The sequence below is a fragment of the Stigmatopora argus genome, chromosome 11, assembly GCF_051989625.1.
Source record: "Stigmatopora argus isolate UIUO_Sarg chromosome 11, RoL_Sarg_1.0, whole genome shotgun sequence".
Classification (NCBI taxonomy): domain Eukaryota; kingdom Metazoa; phylum Chordata; class Actinopteri; order Syngnathiformes; family Syngnathidae; genus Stigmatopora; species Stigmatopora argus.
The window spans coordinates 7,988,807-8,011,643 of record NC_135397.1 but is presented as its reverse complement, the minus strand read 5'-3'; the positions used below and the strand labels follow the sequence as shown (position 1 = coordinate 8,011,643).

Here is a 22,837-nt window from a genome sequence, read left to right as displayed (position 1 = left end):
CACGCATCAAAGTATTATCACCATTATGAATTTGAGTCCATTATTCGTGCAAAATAATCTTTATTATAGTACAACGCATTCTTGTTGGAAACATTGACACTATGTAGATTAAAAACAAGTGTGGAAAATCCCTGCACGGATTCATGAACATTGATGAATATTGGTCATCTTCGATCATCAAAAATGTAATAATTGAACATTTGGCTCTCAGAGGTACTCTTACTGTGCTAAAAAATAACAAGAGCTCTTTTACGCCACTGGAAACTTTGTGGCGCATCTATGCAACATGTAACTGCACTACATTTAAAGGGAATGAGAGGAGATGCTTTGATTGCCTGTAAATTTTCGCAAATCTCATTTCTAGCTACCACTCAAGCTATTACAATTGATCGAAGTATTTTTCCGTGTGCTGTGTAAAATAATGCAGGTTCCAGTATTGAGAAAACACAAAACATTTCAAGTAAATTAGACAAACAGTACCATGTGTAATACTGATTGCAGACATGTATATTGTATCATTGCCTCTATGTGATCTCTCACCAGCTAGAAGCATACATAATCCTTTAAAAAAAACTGGCCTTTAAAAAACATTTTTTTTACAAGTAAGATTTTTCAGTAGCAGAGACCTTTTTAAAAACGGATTATTCCTCCGACATGTTACTCTAAAATCAACAGAGTAATGTGTTAGAATACAGTATACAAACAAATACTACTGGCTAAATTGCCGTCATGATCAACATTACACTGCTGTTATAATATTAACGTAACATCAATCATTTATGTATTTTCTCATGTTAAAGTACAATCTTTTCTAGTCACTCCATAAATGGTTAATCGCTCATGTTTCTAGTATGATGATGACAAATTTGTGCACTCTTCCGACACGTAGCTGTGCAAATTTTACGGACTTGTAGTGCACTTCAGCAACCTCTAGATGTCTCTATTTCAAAGAAATCATACAGGACTCAAACAGTTAACCAGCAACTGTGTTTGACATAATTTAGACTTATCGATTGATAAGGTGCTGTATATTGACAGCAAGTGATATCATAATGGAGACACAAATCATATTTTTCTCTATGTACACGAAACTTAGCCACTACCACAGTTGGCCCTTACACCAGCATTGTAGTTAGTTCGATTACAATAACAACACGTGTATTGTGATCTCGTTTTAAAATAAAGCGTAGATTTAAATCACAAAACACGACTTATTCCGCTACTCTAAAAACCCAAACAACGGTGTCGTTTGCTATGGTGGGTTTACAGGAATCAAGTTGAAGAAGCAAAGAACAAACTTTCACTTCTGTCAATGTGCTTTTTCTCTGTCTCGTCTCCTTGGCAATTTCTCCAGAGGATGTCAAACGTGACATCAAAAAAGGGAAGTGGCGACCGATACACGCAGTGTTTTGCGAGACGCATCCCGATGCGCTCGTTGGTCAGGGACATGTTGACTTGGGAAGGAGTAACTTTAACGTGACAGTCTGAGGACCAAATTGGTTGACTCCAGACTGAGATTGTGGAGGTGGTCCTAGTATTCAGATGTCAACGTGTGGTTTTTGGCATCCAGAGAGGTCGACGGCGAGCTGCCGCAATTGGCCAGGCGTCGGTAAACAAAATGAAAGGGTGGCGCTTGCGGGCGGCTGTGGAGCTCCGCCTTGATCTTTTGAGGGTGGGTGTCGGGAGCGAGCTGCTGGCTACTACCTTCCGTCAGCAGGAACAAACCGTAGCTGTCGGGGTCCGATACTTTGAACTTCAGCGCGCAGAGCTGACACACTTCCTCCGCGGTAGCGTAGGGCCGGACAGGGAGAGTCTTAGCGGTGCATCCACTACCTAGCTCCTTCAGTGCAACCCTCAGGTAATTCTAGACAGAAGTTAGAAGAAGAAAAAAGGCGGGGAAATTACTATTTTGTTACTGTATTTGTTTCTATGAATAAATAATCTGAACTTTATGAAATTGTCTTTTTTTTTTAAAGCAAATACATTTTCAACTTTTAATCGACCTCCTCTCCTGCTAATTGCTTACCATGTCATGTGCACTTAAAAAAATGAAGAAAAAGTAAACATACATATGTATACACTCATACATATAAAACACGAAAGTGAATTTTCAATGAATGTTACAGTTACTATTTTAAAAAAGGGAGTTACTTTTCAATCACCTTGTATAGCAATCATAGCATCATCATAGGCGCCGTTCAAAGCGGCAGCCAGTTGCAGTGGCTCCCCAAACCCTCACTCGTATTCTGTTTTTACAGCTTTTTTATCCTTTATTTTTACGTTTTGTCTCTAAAGCTTATATATATATGTATGAGTGTGTATGTATATATATGTGTGTATGTATACGTATGTGTATATGTATACCGTATTTTCACGACTATAAGGCGCACTTAAAAGTCTTAAATATTCTCCAAAATAGACAGGCCCCCTTATAATCCAGTGTGCCTTATATATGGAAAAAAATTAAAATGTGTCATTCATTGAGGGTGCGCCTTATAATGTGGTGCGCCTTATAGTCGTGAAAATATGGTATGTATATATATATATATATATATATATATATATATATATATATATATATATATTTGTATTTCAGCAATACGCTTATTTATATATTTATTCATGTATTTATTTATTAACTTACTTATTACCTATCTATTTATGTCTAAAATGCCTTTTCTATTTCTGCATCCTCACCCTCTTGCTACTGTGACAACGAAATTTCCCGAATATGGGATGAATAAAGTTATCCAATCCAATCCAAAAGCATAAATACATTTTTAGATTAAAAAAAATCACTGATTGGCTGCTTATGACGCCAAATCGTTTTGACTGGGACTGTTTGGCAGTGATCCAACGGGACGCTCCCAGGCAAAACGTATTGGACGTCTATTGCAGTCAAAGGGTCTTTTTAATATGAAATGTTTTCTTATAGGGCAGCCACATTGAGATTGCTGGACATACTTGAAAGTCATCAAAGGAAGGCTCGGCGTGCAGAGTTGTGCGTCGCCGGTGCCACTGGTGGAGCGTGTTTCTGGTCTCGGAGCTCAGCACCCTGGCCGCCTGCTCCTCCTGGAAGTTGTGGATCAGCGACATGGCTCCATAGGCACTGGTTAGATAATAACCACCTGGACCGCAAGATAAGAAAACACTGTAAGTCAACCTGTTCCTGTGATGCTCATTTTTGCCTAGCAGATGGTGCTCAACTTGCGCTGTCATGTTACATTTTGGGGTTCCGTAGGCAGTTTTAAGAATCAAAACTACTAGGTACAACTGTGAGTAGATCATTAGGTATCTTTACATAGCAGTGAAAATATGCATTCTACAGTACCGCTGCTGCTTTTTACACTGAATAGCTTGAGCCTGATATTTATTTTAATGTCGGTGCCAGATCAGTTTAATGTCAATTCAAGGACAAAGTGAGTGGGGGCAACACTGTCAATAATTGTTGTGTATTTCTCCCCCAAATAATTTGAAATGTACGACATCTCCATAGCGTGATATAAAATGGTCCATGTCGTGCTTAGGTTTTTTTCCCCCCATATCGCACAGGACTACTGTACATTCATAGCCAATGCAGACTCTAGATTAGGCATAAGGGAAAGATGACCTTCTCCATTAAGGAGCGAGGGGTCCAGAAGCTCCATCATGTAAAGTATCTCATTGTTCAGTTGTGGCATGCCACACTGGGCAAGCACGTAGGTCAACATTGGTAGGAAGTCATCCGCACCATACATACGCCCTGGGAAACAAACAAACAGTTATTTTAACTGTTTAAAGTGATGTCAAATTTAGGTTTCGCGCACATAAGTTTGTATACGTAGAATTCCGTGAAACCTTTGCTACCTGAATTGTCTTCCATGATGGTGTAGATGAGTTTGCAAACCCTTAGCAGCATTGTGACTTTCTTCTCCGGAGAGTACAGTTTGCACATGGTGTGGAACTTGTAGTTGATCTTCTCGATAGCGATCGGATCCGGCGGCACCATGTCTTCCACACCCATTTCATGCGGCTGCCGAGCTTTTGCCAAAGACATATTCTCCTTCAGTTCCTGCAATTCCCCGCTGCGCAACTGGAACTCCTGCAGTGCGCCGCTAATCATCGGCTTGAGAGGCTTCAGTACGCACTTGTGCATGGCCTTCTCTAAAACGTGATCTGAAAAGAGAAAAAAAAAATCATTTCCTATACCGCTTATCCTCACTCGTATTGTGGGGGTGCTGGAGCCTATCCTAGCCAACTCTGAGCAGTAGGTGGAGAACACCCTGAATGGGTTGGCAGCCAATCACAAGGGCACAATAAGACGAGCCATTCACGTTTACATGCAGAGATAGGGACTTTGTCTTCAACCAACCAACCATGCATGTTTTTGGGATGTGGAAGGAAACCGGACTACCCGGAGAAAACCCACGCAGTCACGACAAGGAAACATGCAAACTCCGAACAAACCGGGTATTGAACTTAAATTGAGAGGCGGACGTGCTAACCACTCGTCCTACGTGCCACCCTCAAAAAAAATCTATATGTATCTATGATCTTCATTTTAGTTTTACCATGAATTCACACAATTCACGGGTCGCACACAGTGATTTGTGGAGCCGGATTTGGCCCGCCGGCCGCCATTTTGACACCATTGCCTTACAGGGTTCCCCCAGAAAAGTTAGTGGCTGCCACGTAGGCGGTGAAAGATGTCCAATCAATTTTGACTGCTTGGGCTAGCAGCGATCAGAACAGCATTTGAAGGTCTGTCTATTTGAGTTCTCGTCAACATCACTGTTCTAATCAATCTTGTGCGCACAAAAAGCCACAATGGCACAAGTCAAGGACGGGTCGAGTTTCTGCAGTATGCCTTTACGGCTTATCTTGGCGTGTTTTTGACTATCTCTACAACACGAAAGTAAAAATAAGAAGTGTGTCGTCACAGGGGGAAAACTCACACAAAAAGAGGGAACATGCCTCCAAAGCTTTTTTTTCGTTTACATTTCAGCTCATGTGGCCTGACTAACAGATGCCATGATATCATCCAGACAGGATGGAAACCAAACCGCAGCACTGCTGAATAAGGAGGAACGTGTGTGTCTTTATGTGCATGTGCATTGCTGACTTTTCTTCAGAATAGGGTTAAGTCAGTTGTTTTATTTTCAAGCTCAGCATGTGCAAAGACAGATTCTTACTCAGCACTGCGCCTGGCCGGATCACATAAATCCCACTTGCCCAATCTGGTCGCTATGAATCATTCATTTCCAACTCGATCATCTTGCATTTTTAATTCCTTCTGTTGCTACCTCAGCTCGGCTGGAACTAAACTGCTGAGCACAAGATGTGTACTTTATTCCGAGAACTAGACAAAAGAACATTGTGACATTCCCCCAAAAATGACTAACAGCTGTCATTAAGGGCTTTGTACAGGAGAGTAGTATATTTAATTGTACAATAGTTATCAGCTAAACTGTTGTTGGTGGGTCCTTTATTCCCAGATGGCTTTCAGTAATATATAGTAAATCAATTTCTTCATGAAAATGCATGTTTGTCACTGAATTTTTTATATTTTGCACAGATCCATTCATCAGTCTACACAAGCGTGCACTGCTGTAAAAATGTATTCCTACTCGATGCAACCATGGTATTTTTTGCCCTCATACTAAACAACTAACCATTGTAGAATAAGAACGAATATTTTGTTTTAGTGGCATATACGTACAAAATACACAGAGATGGGACAATACACGCAACCATAAAAAGGCAAAGCTGCCAAAACTTCCTTTTTCCTAATGATAAGTGTTATGAAACTGAAAAGCGCAACCACAAAACCAAATTGATGCACCACTAATACTCTACTGAGCAGTAATGCGTGTCACAACACCACCCAATGGTGGAGTGGTTCTTCCGCTTGACTTTGCTAAGGCCCACGTGGGATCGATTTCCACTCCGTCATGGAGTGATTGTGAGTGAGAATGGTTGCCTCTCTATATTTGGGGGCTCTATCATTGTCATTGGCACTACAAAAAATGAGATGACCCCATACGTTCCAAGATATTTCACTTTGGAGAAGAGTTAAGTGTTTAGGAGTTAAACATAGCCTAGTGTAATCAGGATGAGAGGCGTTTCTGAGATATGTCTCAGTTCTCTTGATTGTTTGCTTCCTGCTAGTGACACAACCTCAATATAGCACCTTGGGTCAAAACCAAGCCATTCAGGTTGACGGAAACAGACCATTTATCTGACCTGGTACTAAATGTGTGAGCAAGAGTGTCTTTCTCACATTACTTTATGATTACAGTGTTGGCTAAGGAAGACCAGGTGATTATTTTTTCTAAATAGCATGAAACAAAAAACTTAATTGATGGCATTTTGACCTCAAAAGCAAAAGAATGCCGTAACAATCAAGAGTAGTGCATTTCAGTATCAATAACTTTGACATTTTTCGATACTTTTGACAACCCTAAGAAGCACATATTTTAAGATCATTGATCTGTGTGGGGAAGAGTATGAAACAAGGAGGTCCATTCTAACCCCACACTTCCACTCACCCCCCCTCCGATTACAGAACTCTACTCATTCTCATCTCAAAGAGATCCATAGAATTGAAGCCAAACAGAAACAGCAAAGCCTCTTCAATATGCTATTGTCTTCTTGGCCAAAATGTGATGATACTGTCTGTTTTTCCCCCCTGTTGCTGTTGTGATACTACACTTCATGTTTATTCACTTACCAAAAAAAAGGAACAATATTCTCATTTACAAGACCGCTGCTTTAAAATGTGTATATATGGTGAGCAAAACTAGGACAGCATCTGGAAAAACAGTTAGGAAAAGAGTCACTGTGAAAAAATGCAAAGTGAGAGTCAGAGACCTCCAGACTGCAAAAGAGAAAGAAGGCGCTCTGCTTCAATTCCACTCTCTCTCTTATTGTGTTCATCTAGCCCAGCTGGGCTTTGAACGAAGCATCGTCAAAACAAAAATATTGTGCAACAGTTCTCAGAACTAAAATTACTACTCCCAAGTATGTTATTGACATATTTATATGAATTTATGTCCACTTTCAAGGTTACCAAATTGAAAACAGACAAAATGACAAAAACTGGAATTGGAAAAAATCCTTCTGTTGATTGATAGTGTATTCACAAACGAAAATGTTTTGAATTTAAAGTCATACATACCTTAGTTGACCTATTTTATTCCCAGACGCAATATTTAATATTTACAACATTAATAAAAATAAAATCATACTTTTAATGTTTTTTTAAGTTACTTTATTTTGTTCTTTCTAATCCTGCACATTTCTTAACCAAAAAAGAACTAATAAAAATGACCAAATCTAGTACTCTATAAATAATTCGACGGCGCAAGAGGGAGAAAAAAAAATGACTTCCTAAAACTACTTATCAACATGATGACACATGACTGGATATGACATAGCACGCCTCATTCCCTAATCCTTGATGATAAAGTCATTATGCTTATGTAGTAGAAATAATATTGCAGCAAAACGTCAGACTTAATAACTCTTTCACTGCCACTGATGGTGTGATAGACATCCAATCCTCTCTTTTCTTCTTTCTACTATGAATTTAAATGACTAGTAGATGTCCCATCCGTTTAAAATGGGAGGGTGCAGCACTCCCAGTCCAAATGGTTTGAACGACAGGGACCATCAGTTAATTATGTGAAGACTGGATTAACTAAATTCAAAGTCAACTGTTACGAATGTAAGCATCTGGATGTGAAAATTAGGGATTAGTATAGTAATCATTCATTCATTCATTCATTTTCCATACCGCTTATGCTCACAAAGGTTGTGGATGTGCTGGAGCCAATCCCAACCAACTTTGGGTAGTAGGCGGGGTACACCCTGAATTGGTGGCCAGCCAATCGCAGGGCACAAGGAGAAAAATTTAGACTGTTCATCCAGTGTACCCTGCATGTTTTGAGGACATGGGACGAAACCGGAGCATCCGGAGAAAACCCATGCAAGCCCGGGGGAGACCCTACAAACTTGCCCTGTATCGTGTTAGATTGCAAAAGTCAGTCTGGATTGCCAGGTAACAAAAACCCACTCCTGGGGAGAAAACGACCAAATTCCTAGACTTACCTATTTGGTCTTCAGGTATGAGGCTCTCAATGGGCAAGCCCAGCTCTGAGCTTTGTCGCAGGTAACTCTTCATCTGAGTGATAAACTGACGAACAGTCTGAAGAAGCTCCAGTCCAGAAGCAAAGCTCTGCCAGGTCGGGGTGCCCGCCCCTTCGCCCATGTAGCTCAGGAAATCCTGCACTAGGGAGCCGAAGTAGGAACCTTTATCCTTGGACAGATCCACCACCCGTCGAATGGCTCTCTTTTCGGGTGTCAACAGTGAGTTAAAAACGCCGCTCATCTTGCGCAGCTGACCCCGCAGTGCTTTCTGGAGGACCAAAGCGCTGGCGCTCGGCCGGCGTCTTATCCTGTGCCCGGGCGGCATCATGGTCAGGTCGTGGTCTTGGTCCTGGTCACTCTCTAGGACAACCCCGTAGTCAGGCTCGTCTTCGTCGTCATCCTCCTCGTCGTCATCGTCTTCCTCCATGCTGGAATAAAGAAGATGGGACGAGGGTAGGGAAAGGGGGAGCTGGGTGTTAAAATCCTCCACTGTTGGTGGACTTGGGTCGTGAAGAGGAGGAAGGAAGAAAGCGGTGGACAGAGAGGAATCGAGGGAGTCTGAGGAATCCGTGGAAAGACTCATGTCACTCAGACGCTGGCAAACCCCCTGGCAGTCATCTGAAGCTTCTCCACCATTCTCTCCGCACCCCGCTGCTTCTTTCCTGGAGGAATCTGGTATACTGCTGCTGCAGGGCTGGCTACAAGCTTTGCCACCATTCTGTTGAGATAGTTTGGCCTTTAGAAGCGCCTTTTCGATAGTCTGCTCCTCTAGTGCCAAGTGACATTGGGCATCCTCCAGGGAGAACGACGGTGAGGGTTTGACCCTGCGAGGTGAGGAGGATAGAGACGACAAAGAGAGAGCCAGAGAGGGCCTGGGGATGGAAATAGGCGAGCTAATGCCGAGTCTCTTAGGTGGGGATGACGAGGGGCTGATACTAAATGAAGAACCAAGACGGGATAGGAGGCTACTGCTACGCTCCTTTTCTTCCGCCTTTTCCTTCGGTACGTTGATCCAGGGAATTTTTTCGGGCATACTGGCCTGCCGGGACGATTGCTGTGCTCCAAAGCGAGGCGGTGGCGGGCGGGCTGGTGGAGACCGGGAAGCAGTGTCTACACCACTTTTCTTTTTTTCAGCTTGCTCTTCCGTGTTGCTGTTGAGACAATGAGATTTCACCTCATTGGAGGGTTGCCTGTCAGTGATATCAGCAGGCCTGTCGCCAGCGACTTGCAGTGCTTCTGTTTCTGGGTTCTGATTTAGACGTTTGTCAGGCAGACCAGAAGAATTTGCTGGCGGGCTCTTGTTGATGTCTTCTTGGTGAACTTTAATGAAAAGAGGATTTATGAAGCAGAGTGCACCATTTGACTGAATGCACTCGAGTTCTGAAGGGCTGCGAGTCCGAAGCCAAGGGCGGCCTGTGGTGGCAACTGAGAGTGGTCGCTGGCCAGTCAGAACCCGTTTGTCAGAAGATGTGGCTCCTGATAAGATAGAACCCTTCTTACGGCACAATTCAGTGTCCCAGAATCCTGAAAGACAAAATAGGGGTATTCAGTATACCGTGTTGATTGCTGTGTAATACATTCCATAAAATATCCTTTAATCAACAAAAAGAATGAACACAACTTTTTAAGATCTGAGAAATTTACGATAAAATGTCTAAATGACAGGAACACTGTTAAAAAGAAAATACATTACCATGTTATACTCATTTAAGGGCAGCTGGTGTCTTTCTTGCTCTTAAGTTACTGAACTAAGAACTATCTAATGATCTACATTTACTAAGGTGCATTGTTTTCTTTGATTTGTCAGAAAACAAAGAGTTAAGGATGTACTTTTGATCTGGAATTCCATTCTCATTGACATCACTTTGAAAGAGGTTTGCAATCAAAGCTTTGCGACATGAAACAAATAGCAATAATATTGGGTGTTGCATCATTTCCACTGCAACATTAATCATTCTTCAGTATGAAACAAAAACAATTCTGGATAACAAGTATCCCTTCGAAGAAAGAGGAAAAACAACACTGGGTTTACTAATCGACACAGTCGCATAGGATTTCCTGATCTTGGCAACTTGAACCTGTAAAATTATTAGTACACCAGAGGAGCATCTGCATTTAAATTCAACTAAAGGACTGGTCAGGTTTAAGGTTTTCAGTGACCAAAAATTGTACGGGAAATTCCGAAACAGCATTATACAGCTCACCAGAACACAACACTTATAATGAGCTATACCACAAAAGTTGGTGGCCTCTTTCCATATAAACTCAGTCACCAGCTCAATTCCCACATGCTCGCACAAGTTAGATCAAACAATAGAATCATGTCTTTAAAGTATATCAAGGCCTGAAAGAGCTGGATTTTTTTCAAACTCAATGGCCTGAGACAAAAAGGTTTGAAAAGCATTATTCTGCAACTATTATCATTATTATTCTCATAAAACAAAATCATTTCCAGCCTCAAAATTTGTTAAGTTTAACCTTTCATCTGAGCTTCTACCGAGCGCACTTTTTGCTTTTGTTCATCAACTAAATGTTCAATACTATAAGTCAACTTTAACCAACCATAAAATACTTTTTATACATAAAAAGGACCTCCAGCAGGTCAGTTTTTGCAAAATTACAGGCATTACTTTCAAGCGGTTTATTTGCAAACTGACAGCATTCTTTCAAGTCTCACATGTGCCATGCCAGGCAGTGAAGTATAAAATATACACAAACACTAACAGCGCGGTTCCTTTCGACAACAGAAAATGGATGACAGGAATACTTACTGTGATCGCAAACAGATGAGAGGTTTTGAAGAGATCGGTTCCAAAATCACAGGATCGTTTCACTGGTTAATAATGCCCTAAAACACTGTTTTGTTGGTGTAAGCTGATCTTCTACTGTCTTGAGCAAAACTCCTACTCAATATTTGTGATGACTCCTCATGGTAATGTGTTTTTGGGATGGGCTGTTTGCAGAGTATCCCCGCCTCCATCCCTCCCTCCCTTTCAACTCTCTGCCTGTAATTCTTTCATGGACACATGCCCAACCCCCGTCTGGGCTCCCACTCTATCCTTGTTTACAATCGAAGTCTTCTTTGCTGAATGCATCAGTTTTACATGTTTATGTTTTATTTTTCTCTTTTTTTCCCTCTATAGCATTAGTTGGAACTTGTTTTCCAGGCGGCGTTTCAGGAGAGATTTTTGTAAAATATGCTGTGTGGCTTTAAGAATGATGTTATATATTAGTTTCATCTTATATTAAGAATATGACTAATGAAAGATAATGCATTCCATTTTAGCCATTCTCTGTTTCCATTTGAAAAAAAGAAAAAAAATGTTGGCTTTTGCTCTCCTTCAATGAAACTCGACTCCCTTGGGTGTTCACTATTTATTTACACAGGCGCGGTTTAGACTTTGACAGTATATCCAAAAGCTGGAATAATGTCCGAAAGATTGAGGTCAATTCAGTGTCTGTGGTGTTTAAACAAGCTTACAGGTAAAGACGCAAAGATGATTTTTAAATAAGAATAAATAATAATTGATCTCGCCCTGGATTTGGGGAAGTTTAGGCCTCGGATAGTGTAGTCTTAACATTACCTGATACTCAATTTCATTAAATAGTGGGAACTTAACACATTGGGTGCCACCGAGTGTGATAGACGAACCAGACTTGGTCTAAAAATAAGCAGTCATTGACCACGCAGTTATAGAGTTAGCATAAATCAGTCAAAAAGGATTGAATGTCTTTTGCCGTCAACGGCATGAAAATATGATCATCCATGCCAGACATCCTAGTTAAAATGGGTTTCATATCCACTGCAATCAACGACAGTGAATGAGTTGATAATGTTGAGAAATGACTTGCTGTATAAGTAAGTCTCTGCAACGTCATCGAATGTGATTATCCGAGACACAATCTCTTTTCACCTTTCATACGCACAGACACACACAAACCCCTTTGTGTGTCCATAAGAGCACCCTTTTATATACCTCACAAACCACACCATTGTCACCTTGCCTAAAAGACGACATTTAGTTAATAAGGCAGGGAAATTCTGTCTTTTAAATCCCTTCAAACCACATTAAAGGGTAGCTTTGAATGTGTGTCACGCTGGACACCTTAATATGATAACAGATGTGTTTTGTCAGGTTAACTCTCGAGCTGAGTCATACGTCAGAGCTTGAATGGACACCGAGATCACTGTATTAGAAATATTACATTCCCATACCTGTCAACCTCTGCCGATAACTGCCCTTATAAATGATTATGATTCCCCTTACAAACCCCCCAAAAAACCTTACAAACACCGTACGACTCATACGGTGTTTGTAAGGTTTTTTGGGGGGTTTGTAAGGGGAATCATAATCATTTATAAGGGCAGTTATCGGCAGAGGTTGACAGGTATGCATTCCACACAGCAACTTTTGTGTCCCCACAGTTGTATTTGTCAGAGGTTGCTTTCAAATACCATCATTTCAATTTGCATTACTGTATAATAAAAACAAATCCAACAAACCTGCTCCAAATTTAGCGATCTCTGCGAGCTCAGCAGGGGTTTTGGCTGAGGCAATGGTCTCCGGTAGCTTCAAGGTAAACGGAAGCACATCCCTGAGTAAAAGCAACAAAAGCAGGAAGAAATGGAATAATCGGGTTGGAGCAGGTGGGACTTAAGTGAGTCAGTCAATCTGCTGAGGATGGCATAGCTTTGGCAGAACCATGGATTCAACCAATTGTCTGGAGGGCAAAATGGCTGACTCTGTGCAATGCTTTAACACATTTTTAAAGCCTTCCTGACAGTCCAGAAAGGGCAAGGATAATTCTGAAGAATCGACTCACCTACTGATGCAGCAGAATGCAACAAGGCGAAACAGGTCTGCAAAACTCAGGCCAGATCCTTCTAAAGAAAAAGCTGGAGGACAAAACAGAACAGCAAGATAATCATGAATTCAATTACCTGGGCATGATGAAACTTCTATTAACAAAGTTTTTTAACAAAAGATATTTTTTATTACCAAACCCCAATTGTTAAACAACTACAGTTTGGTTCAATATAATTCAGCACTATCATACTTTAATACAAGGTTGTCAGACTCGGGTTGTTTCGCGGGCCGCTTTAACGTCAACTCGATTTCACGTGGGCCTGACCATTTTAGATATAATATTTAGTTTTTTTATTTTTATAAATGGATTAAAAGAACTGGATTAAAAGCCCTGAATATTCAGTTTTTTATAGATCTAAAACAATGTTTATTTTAGCTTTTTTATATATATTTTTAGATTTTACAAAATGATTTTTGAACTAAAAACACAGAAAAAAATGATTAAAAAATTACAATTATTGATTTAAAAGGGGGAAAATCAGGAAATTTAATATACATCTATACTCTTCATTTTAATTTGATCCAAAAACAGAAAGTCGGCACTCATGATTTACTTTCCCGGGCCACACAAAATGATGCGGCGGGCCAGATTTGGCCCCCAGGCCGCCACTTTGACACGTGCTTTAATAGGTCTATCTTGCTGTACATTAGGTTATCCACACATTTTCCCCTCTATGAAAAATTATTTCAAACTTTTAAAAAAACACCTTTCACTTTCTATCCTCAATCAAGAATGAAGACTTACAATACCTAACTGTCTCACAACTCCCCATTTAGTTTCTAACGCTACAATAGTGGCTTACTGTACTGGCTCTCCTTGACGGTAAAATCTTTTACAGGAACTGGGAAGTTCTTGTCCATGCGTAAGGATATGACCTTTTTCTGAAGGCTTGATGACTTCCTCACCAGAAATGTCTACAGGCCAAAGGAAGAAACACAAAATAAGAAGTCTTACAAATGCTGTACTTCATTGTGTGCCATATTGCATTTCATTTTTAGCCTCCAAATTGTTGTTAAAGCTCAGTAATATTGACCTTGGCAGGGATATATTCTTTTATCTGGTAGTTACCTCACTACAAATGTAGTTTTTAGTGTTGTGCTTAAAGGAAAATGAGTATTTTGATGAGCAAAAATAGCTAATCATTGAGTGTAAATATCAATAAAAGCTCATTGTTTGAGTGCTTGCTGTCAGATTAATTGGCTTTTCAGTTTACAGTGAAACATAATTGGTTGACTAAACATTTTTAACTCAAATTATATGTTGTATCTTAGATTTTTTCTGAAAACATTGTTTTTCAAAAACATTACATCAGGTATACAGTAAGAAATAATTTTCCTACTCCTGCTGCTTGCTTCTGTAGTATGTGTACAGCATTCTGGTGACTAAGGTCAAGTTGGAGCCACACAGGATGTGTATTAATCAGTCTGTCCAAAACACTGAGTCGCCGATGCAGAGAGTCATAGCCAGAATCTCTAACTCCAGCCAGTCCAGTATCTATTTTAGCACAGGGAGATTCTTGTAGAAAGAGTCCCCCCACTTCTTCACCTAGCCTAAAAAGATAGGAAAACAATTGTGCTATATAAAAGTAGTAAGTGGTGTATAGGTGCATATGCATGTCCAAGATAAAAATCCAAGTATCTGGTATATTTTACATTTAAGCCAAGGAAGGAAAAAAATGCATTGGGGTTTTTGTTCTTCCACGTTCTTTCATGATTTTGTCTTATCTAAAGAACAAAAACGGGTGCAGGCATGTTGGAAGAGGAAAAACAAGCAACCTGCTTCCTGTAATCTGATTTGTGTTTACAACATCAACTCGATTTTTTTTCTCGTTTATTGGACATGTCCAGAGTAGCATGTGTCTAAATCTTGATTTGGTTTTCAGGTGTGATTCAAGTTCAGCAAAGTTCACACACCGTTTTAGAGGACTGCATCAATACAGGTAGGCTAACGTCCTGCTTGCTACTTCTTGAAAACTCACATAGTAGGTAAAATAGTCAAGTAATATTGACACATGTATGCAAACAGTGGTTCTTCATCACACATATGCATAGAAATACACAAAAATCTCAATTGTGCTCTCTGCTGTCTGTACTGAGCTAGTGCATGGTATTAGTTTAACTGGCTTTTCTACGCATGAAATGATCTCATTCAGTCAACAAACTGAGCTAACCCTTGTATTGAATCTATGCCGTGTTTTTCCGTGGTCTCGGGCTTTTTCCCCATCTCTTTCTTCAAAGTGCCGATTTCCAGGGCAAAGGATTCAATCAACTACACAGAAAGGAAAAAAACACATTCACAGAAAGAAGTGTTAATACATGGATAATCTCTTCACATGTCAAAGCAGAAATACATTCAAATAAGTAAAAAAGAATCATATAAATTAACTGTTTAAAAATATTTCTCGGCTAAAATCAGAATGTGATGCTTGGGTTTACATTTGAGTCTTTTTTTGACGATGCTCAACCTCCAAATGTGCGGCAGCGTCCAATCATCCTGCTCGGCGTAGATGTAAAAGTACTAGCAGTTCTACTTTACTATGTAGTAGTAACATGTTTACATGGTTTATATGGCTGAGAGGCTCGATCAGTCATGGAAGATATAAGGACAGATTTTTTTTTGGAGTGGAGCACTTAAGAAAATATGGAGCCTAGAGGAAGAGGCACAAGAAAAACTCAGTTGTTTTTCTTCAACATACCAAGTTTGTCGCTGACTGACTTCCTTTTTTGAAAAACAGTAGTGAATGCTGTGACGTACCTTGAAGAAACTGCTTTTCCTCTCCTGTTTGTGGATTTTTTGGGTGGACATCTTGTTGGATCGCTTGGGTAGCTTTCTGCTAAAAATAAAAATAATAAAAGATACTTTTGTCAAATGAAAATTATGATGATAAAAATTCTAAGATGATTCTATTTTCAGTTCGTGTTTAAAATATGCCAATTTGTGGTTGATTTCATTTATGTTTTGTGCAAAAAAGATGGTCATTTAAGCAGTTGAAATATAAATATGGATATAAGATAAGTTATGATATGTTTATGCATACCTTTCAACCTTGGAAATGAAGAGGTACAGATACTTGCTTGCCTAAAAGAAATCACTGCCGGATTTTGCGGCCTGTAGCGACAGTTTTAACTTAAATTGAAGCTATCAAATATGTTTTATATTACCTATGAAATGAGAGATATCTGGGTCACGTTGCGCGTTTGGGGGTTTGGGAGTCTGACTCTCTATTAGTGTGAGCCATGTAAAGCGTGACTCAAAGTACAGACCAGTAAAATAGGAAGTGTGTTGTGAAAATAAAATATGGACTATGCCAACAGTTCATATAATCGTCTTCTCTCTATCCTGAGATACTGACCAGTGTTAATTGTTTCAAATGTTATGATTTATGACAATGCTATAATAGGTTGTGTTCCAAAACATGAAGGCAAAATTACCAGTCTATTCTAAATGAACTCACACAGAACCCAGAGACCGTTGACAACCAAAGCCTGCAATTTACACCTCAGGACACACCCTGTACTCTAAACCCAAAGTCCTGAACTTAAAATGGACCTGTTCCTTAAAGCTAATAACTACCATTTGCATTGTCTTGAAATCAAAGAACTACTGGCAATTATAGTTTGCAGCACTGCAAACCTTTGTGTAATATAACCGTTATACAGTAGGACATAAAACACTTCTTAGAAGCAATATAAATGAAATGCAAATCCTGTTTAATGCCACATTTCAATCCCATATTGGTTATTTTATTTCAAAGACGAAAACAAAAATACTCGGACATAGTACAGAAGTTATTTCCATGTGCAAGATAAAAATAAGTATTTAGCTTCAACCAGATTAGGCATTCGTTCATTATTAACACCACTAATCCTTGTCAGGACCACGGGGTGCTGGAGCCTATCCCAGTTGACTTCTGGTAAAAGACAGACTATAAGGTGGACTGGTCGCCAGTCAGTCGTAGGGCACACAGAGACGGACAACCATTCGGACTCACAATCATACCGTCAACGAGTGGGAATCAATCCCACGCTGCCCGCGTCGAAATCAGGCAAAAGAACTATTTGAGTCATCAAGCTGCCCAAATTAGACAAATTGAGAAATTTGTGTATCTTAAATGAAAAATGAGTCACTTGAATATTTCATCAGAATGGCATTGTTTGGTAACTATTACACTCCTTTTATTTCCTCAGAATGGAAACTCAGCTCACACTTACTATGTAATAACTACTATATACACAGTCTTTATGTTTTTGCATTATGGTTTCTTGCTCAGGGAGAAACTGAAAAGCAAATCGGCATCCCCCAAGCTATTTTTTTGCCAATATTTACATTTGTCTGCAGGGAGGCTTGAAATATCACACGTGGGCTCCAATGTACGTATAGTATATTTCTGCAGTACAATTTGAACATATTTGATTTATAAATTCAGCATTGGCGCAAACGTAACAACTATGTTTGGGATTATGCTATACATTAACATAAGGGTGTTTTTTACTGGATTGTTTGACCAGCAGTTAACTTAGATTTGAGTTCGCAAACCTAGCACTGGGTCGTCAACACTGAGAAATAATGATATTATCAGATTTTCAATTTTTCTGAGTAGATTAAAAATGTGTTGGAAAAATTCCAGCCCCTGCTCATTGAAAAATATAAAAAGAATAGCCGAAAGAGGACAATTTACAAGTGTAGTATATAACCTTGCAATAATCTAATTACTTACAGTCTAATTACTGTGCAAAAAAAAATACATTACACAAAGCTCTTCTATGGGGGAAGGGTGATTACAAAAATAAGTACATACTGTTAAAAACAGAATGCTCATTCATCGTGTAGTTACAAAAACGAATTTAGGTGTCGAGTTAGTGTTTCATTTTGTAGTACGGTACGTGGAGATGGTTGGCAACTTGACATGCAAGTCTGGACAATTCCTCCCGTTTTCTACACGACTTCACTCAAAGATTATGATGTGCCACTGTGCCACATCACTTTTTTGGGGTCAATTGTAGCACATCGTCACCGATCGAGGGTAAACAAACAACTAGTAAACAGGTGGTGGCGGGTTGAACAGCAAGTCCCACAGGATTCCTTGAACCTAATGCAATCAACACACCACAATACTGGACCTTTTATTCGAGTCCCTGCCTCAACAAGACACGTCGACTACAAAAAAACACAACGAAATGACCAGTCACGAATGCCAATACACAAAATTTGCTCAATTGAAAAACGATCCTTACCCAAATGCTGTGTATGTTGGTCAGAAGAAGCCCCCACTGTTATAACTATGTAGTTGGTGAATGTATCATCATGGCTCCATTTCGTATTGTCACACAAATTTAGTGGATTAATAAATTATCTCTTCATTTCCTCAAAGGAAGGAAGGTAAAGACCATCGGGGAAGCCCGATCGTCGGCTTCTTTCCATTACTTGGTTCCTTTCCCGACTTGGCTGCGATCGCCACTTTGTGGAACTTTTTGTTTTGTTTGTGAATACACAGAGCACTTCCGTTGAAGCCCTTTCATAACAAATGCTATAAACGGGATAAAATTTCCGCCTTGCTTTGAAAAGGTTGAACAGTATTTGGTGGTCGTCGTTTGAAAATACGTGCCTACAGAATAGAAACGTGTTGGTTTATCATCACTTATCTTAATATTGACTTGAATTTCAGTTATTGTCAACTAGAGAACTTGTCTTCAGTCCCACCCCCTCATGGGGGGCAGCAGTATGGCTGCACACAAATAATGTTTATTACCCAGGCAAATGTGAATTTAATAACGTGACTGGCTCAAAAGTATGAAAAGTAAGGAGACAATTTCCTCTGGGAGGGTCACTTATCCCCCTTAAAACCAGCAAACACTCAATTGTAACACAGACATGCAGTTATCAAGGTTTCCATTCATTGTCAAATAGGCAATTAGACAGTAAACCAACTTATTTCAATAACTTTATTGCTCCGCATCACATTCATGCAGTCAAGTACAGTATCCACATTTGTAGGCTTAATGGCAACGAAATGTGACCTATTTTTAACAAACCAATTTGTTTTTAGCGATAAACAAAAATTACCCTTGGCCATAAGAAAATTTTAAACCTGAAAAATAAGAGTTTTTGAAAACCCTTTATGTAAGATTAAGCATTTGCACATAATGCTCTTGTTTGCAACTTGAGAAAATAAGTTGAACTGAAACACACACATTGTGCAGGGCGACCAATACTGTACACTTGTAAACATTCATGTGTACATTTACATACAGTACATACTTAAGTATACATGTTGTACACTGTTGAGTAGTCTGATCAAACAGGCTGAAATGCAAGGATTGATAAGGCCTTCTCCACTGGGCTGTTGGATGGACTGTAGACTGCGCTGCAATGTCCCACACAACTATCTTCAACTAGTGTAGTGGCGGCTTGAATTAAAGCCAGCTTGGTTGTAGTTCTGGCCGCCATGTTGAAAATACTGTTCAAACTGCCCTCCTTGGTTAAAATTGTGGCCTCTCCCTCCCCAACCTCCTCGGCCTCCTCTTCCCCTGCCTCCTCTACTGCCGCCTCTCTCTTGGTGCCAGTTTCCATTCTGGTGGTAATTGTCATTATAGCCTGAATGGTGGCTGGACTCCTGGGGGCCTCCTTGATGGTTCCCGCCTCCTCTGTAAGCCCCTCTTGTGCCGCCTCCCCCCTGATGAGCCCCCGAATCGTGATACTGACCCTTGTAACCGCCTCTCCCTCCTCCACCTCCACCTCCTTCCCCCCAGCCTCCTTGCACCCTTCCACCTCTGCCTCCTCCCCTGCTACCCCGTTCCCCTCCACCCCTCTCGTAACCCCCCCGATTGCCTTGGGAATAATGATCATAGCTGCCCCTGCTACCACCGTGCCCACCGCCACCATAGTGTCCACCACCCTGGGGGGCATCCTGCCGCTTTTGCCACGAAGGCATTTCTGGAGGGGGAGGCTCAATTTCACAGGGACGACCTCCTCTGTCTGGCACTCGCCCCATTAAAACCTGGGGGGGAGAAAATAACAACATGAAATTGCATTTCCAACAATGACTCTGGATATTTTCTCCCAACATGACGCACAAAAACATTCAATATCTTTTTGCAGCACAGGGAAAAATGGAAACTGTCTAAAAAATTGGTTGCTCCCCCCCTAAATTCCATACATTAGTAGGACAATTTGTGCCATATACTGCGATACAGAGCACAGTTATCAGATCTTTAGAGAAAAAAAAGGCAATTCACTTTCATTTTTTTCAACTAACTCACCTTATTAATGGCGCAAGCTGTCTTCTCTCTCAACTTGCCACTGCTTGTGCGTGTGATTTTGGAGAAATCCTGTCGGGCTGCAAGGAGGTGTGCAACTGACATTTTGCTTTTGGTACCAAGAGCAGAACGTAGAGGCTGATAAACTTTGGCCAAATTCCCAGCTTGCGTCTGTCATGGAAAAGAAAAAAATCTTGCTATCATATGAGGAAAATGATAGCCTGCTTTTGCAAAGCTCTAATTCAAGGGTATTGCATACCTTTGCTCTTTCTGACCAACCAAAAGACTGCACGGTCACATCCAGACGTTTCAACAACATCTTCCGTCTCACTTCATACTCATTTACAAGTGCTTGATTGATGGCTTCAAATTTTTCCTGACGAAGAAAAAAAAGTTTAACTATTCCTCCCGTTTAAAAAGCAACCCTCATTTTTGAGTAATTACCATGTGCACAGGACCAAAAGGTTTCTTCAACAAAGGATCTCCTATGTGATTTGGTGGTACTCGACTGATGGCTTCTTTCAACTATCACACAAGACACATAAAAAAAATGAAGTGTCAGAAAGTTGCTGCTTTATCACATAATACAGCAGGAATGGCGACTCATATCATTTATTTTACTTGTGACCAAGAGAAAAATAGGAATAGAGTTGCAATTGCACCAAAAAGCCACTTATGTCATTTAGTCCTTATATGTATATAGTTGGATAGGAGGCCAATAAGCGATTTTTTTTAACGGGCATCAGTTAGCAATTAACAAATCTATGCATACTCTTTTTTTAACCAACAGACCTTCTTCTCAATGCCACTGAAGAACTGGAACATTGCAATGTTGGCTGGAGGCTTGGACATGCCAAGTGCCAAGCAGATGCCCTTTAGCTCTTGGAAGGGAGGGCTACCAGACTCCTGCGCCTTCTTCTGAGGTGTATTTATCAAGATCATCCTTGAAGCCTCCAGCTCAGACAGCAGAAAAGCTAAGGTAAAAAAATGCATTTGGTTATTATTTCAGTCAATTCAAATATGTTTACCTTGCTTTTGAAAAGAGTTCCCTCTGAGAATATTTGTGTCAAACTGAAAAAGTTGGAGCTCCTATACAAGCAGCCTTTCAGAGTAGCCTGTAGTAGTTTTAGTTTTGAATTCATGTCGTTATATGGCTGTGACAATTGTGTGCAAGCTTTTCAAAAGTACTACCGCATGTTGGCTAGATTGACACATCAGAACAGGGCTGCTGAATTTTTTTTTTATTAAAACTGTCACCAACATGTCGTGTAGATTAAGAAATATAATAGGGAAGACGTACAGAGCAGCAGCAGACAGTCATTCTTGTTGAGAAGTCTTCGGTTAACATCCCCACTTGTGAGGACAGCGTAAGGGCAAGCGATCTCTGACAACAAACCACTCATCTCCAGCTGAAAGCTCTCTGCCTCACTTGGACCTGTAAAAGGAACAAGAAATTAAAACAGCATTTATAAATTTACAAACACTTGTACAGGACTGTCTGTATGATTTAAATTCATTGCTTTATATTCAACCACATTGAGGGTCATTTCATTTTAAGATATTCCCCCCTGGCTTTGCAGGAATTGTGAGGATTCAAACAAAAGCAATCACAAGTGTGTCTAGGGGAAAACATGTGAGATCTTACAGCTTGTGGCATGGACATTCTCCTCCAATACGGTGTAAAGTCTGAGCTCTGACACAATCCAAGCACACAGCTTTGTAAACTCCGGTGAGGCGGCCCCACCATTAACAGCTGCCTCCAGAGCCCCGTCTTCCAACAGTGGGCCTTGATACCTTCAATCACATACTTGGCATCAATAATCAATTCAAGCCCTTTATTTTAAATTAATGACATCGTGCATAGTAGAATTGAGAGGGCCGTAGCAAGGAGATAATTTGCTAGAATTGACCCCAGCACAATATAATGACGGCGACGATGGGGTTAAACCAAGAAAAGGTGGAGCAGAGACACTGACTTAGAGGACTTTCGTTTTACGAGAAACAAGTGTGATAGATGTAACCGATGGCCTCCATGAATAGCAGTTTGCGAAGTTAAAACTACCATTATTTAGCTCTAGGTTAAAATGACTGTCAAATGGACTTTAGCCGAAACACCGGGTCAGCTGTTTAGCTGCACCCCACCACGTCACAGTGCTAAATGGACACAGGCATGGCTAAGAATTGCAATTCCCGTTATACATTACATTATAAAATTATTTGCTTATTTTTTCCATTCACTTACCCTAAATCCTCAAGAGCGACGAAAATATCATTTTCCATGGTAATAATTATTGCGTACGCTCTAAATCTCAATTTTAAACGCACTGATGTGGCCCAGTTGAGATTGACAGCGTTTGCGTTCTTCTTCGTTGGAATTATTGCCGCTCAGCAAGATGACGAAAGGACGAACTGCCGCCATCTAGTGAATGAAAGGTTCTTATACTCTTTAAAATGTTCAAATATGTTTGGAAAAGACGATATAATGAGGTCCCAAAAAATATTGCAAATACCCACACCCAAATATTTCGATTCCTTTTTCTTCAATTTCAACATTAGCATTTAAATCATTGTCATTTATGAAAAAC

At 40.2% G+C, this 22,837-nt stretch overlaps 3 protein-coding genes across 4 annotated transcripts in view; 1 reads left to right on the top strand and 2 right to left on the bottom strand.

Annotated features, from left to right (window-relative positions):
• Positions 1 to 22,837, top strand: part of LOC144084410 (uncharacterized) — a 29,386-nt gene that overhangs the window by 499 nt on the left and 6,050 nt on the right. Inside the window, exons 2-4 of the mRNA XM_077612793.1 lie at positions 2,936 to 3,153; positions 14,879 to 14,935; positions 21,043 to 21,231. The gene's annotated coding sequence lies outside the window, so the exon portion shown is untranslated. The remainder of the gene's footprint in view (positions 1 to 2,935; positions 3,154 to 14,878; positions 14,936 to 21,042; positions 21,232 to 22,837) is intronic.
• On the bottom strand, positions 41 to 18,448 carry rin2a (Ras and Rab interactor 2a). 2 transcript variants are annotated; one of them, XM_077612784.1, is made up of 12 exons: positions 18,231 to 18,448; positions 15,751 to 15,829; positions 15,167 to 15,264; positions 14,336 to 14,546; positions 13,799 to 13,910; positions 12,952 to 13,024; positions 12,632 to 12,723; positions 8,089 to 9,651; positions 3,847 to 4,155; positions 3,611 to 3,742; positions 2,965 to 3,128; positions 41 to 1,864 (listed from the first exon to the last, which is right to left on the bottom strand). In XM_077612784.1, exons 2-12 carry the CDS (start codon positions 15,799 to 15,801, stop codon positions 1,532 to 1,534), a joined length of 3,138 nt encoding a protein of 1,045 aa, XP_077468910.1. In that variant the 5' UTR covers positions 15,802 to 15,829; positions 18,231 to 18,448; the 3' UTR covers positions 41 to 1,531. The 2 variants fall into 2 exon arrangements, with proteins under 2 accessions (XP_077468910.1, XP_077468911.1); XM_077612785.1 differs by having other exon boundaries at positions 15,751 to 15,826.
• Positions 18,925 to 22,670, bottom strand: fam98a (family with sequence similarity 98 member A). The gene is made up of 8 exons (XM_077612794.1): positions 22,495 to 22,670; positions 21,898 to 22,046; positions 21,553 to 21,687; positions 21,045 to 21,226; positions 20,697 to 20,777; positions 20,512 to 20,628; positions 20,256 to 20,423; positions 18,925 to 19,993 (listed from the first exon to the last, which is right to left on the bottom strand). Exons 1-8 carry the CDS (start codon positions 22,530 to 22,532, stop codon positions 19,385 to 19,387), a joined length of 1,479 nt encoding a protein of 492 aa, XP_077468920.1. The 5' UTR covers positions 22,533 to 22,670; the 3' UTR covers positions 18,925 to 19,384.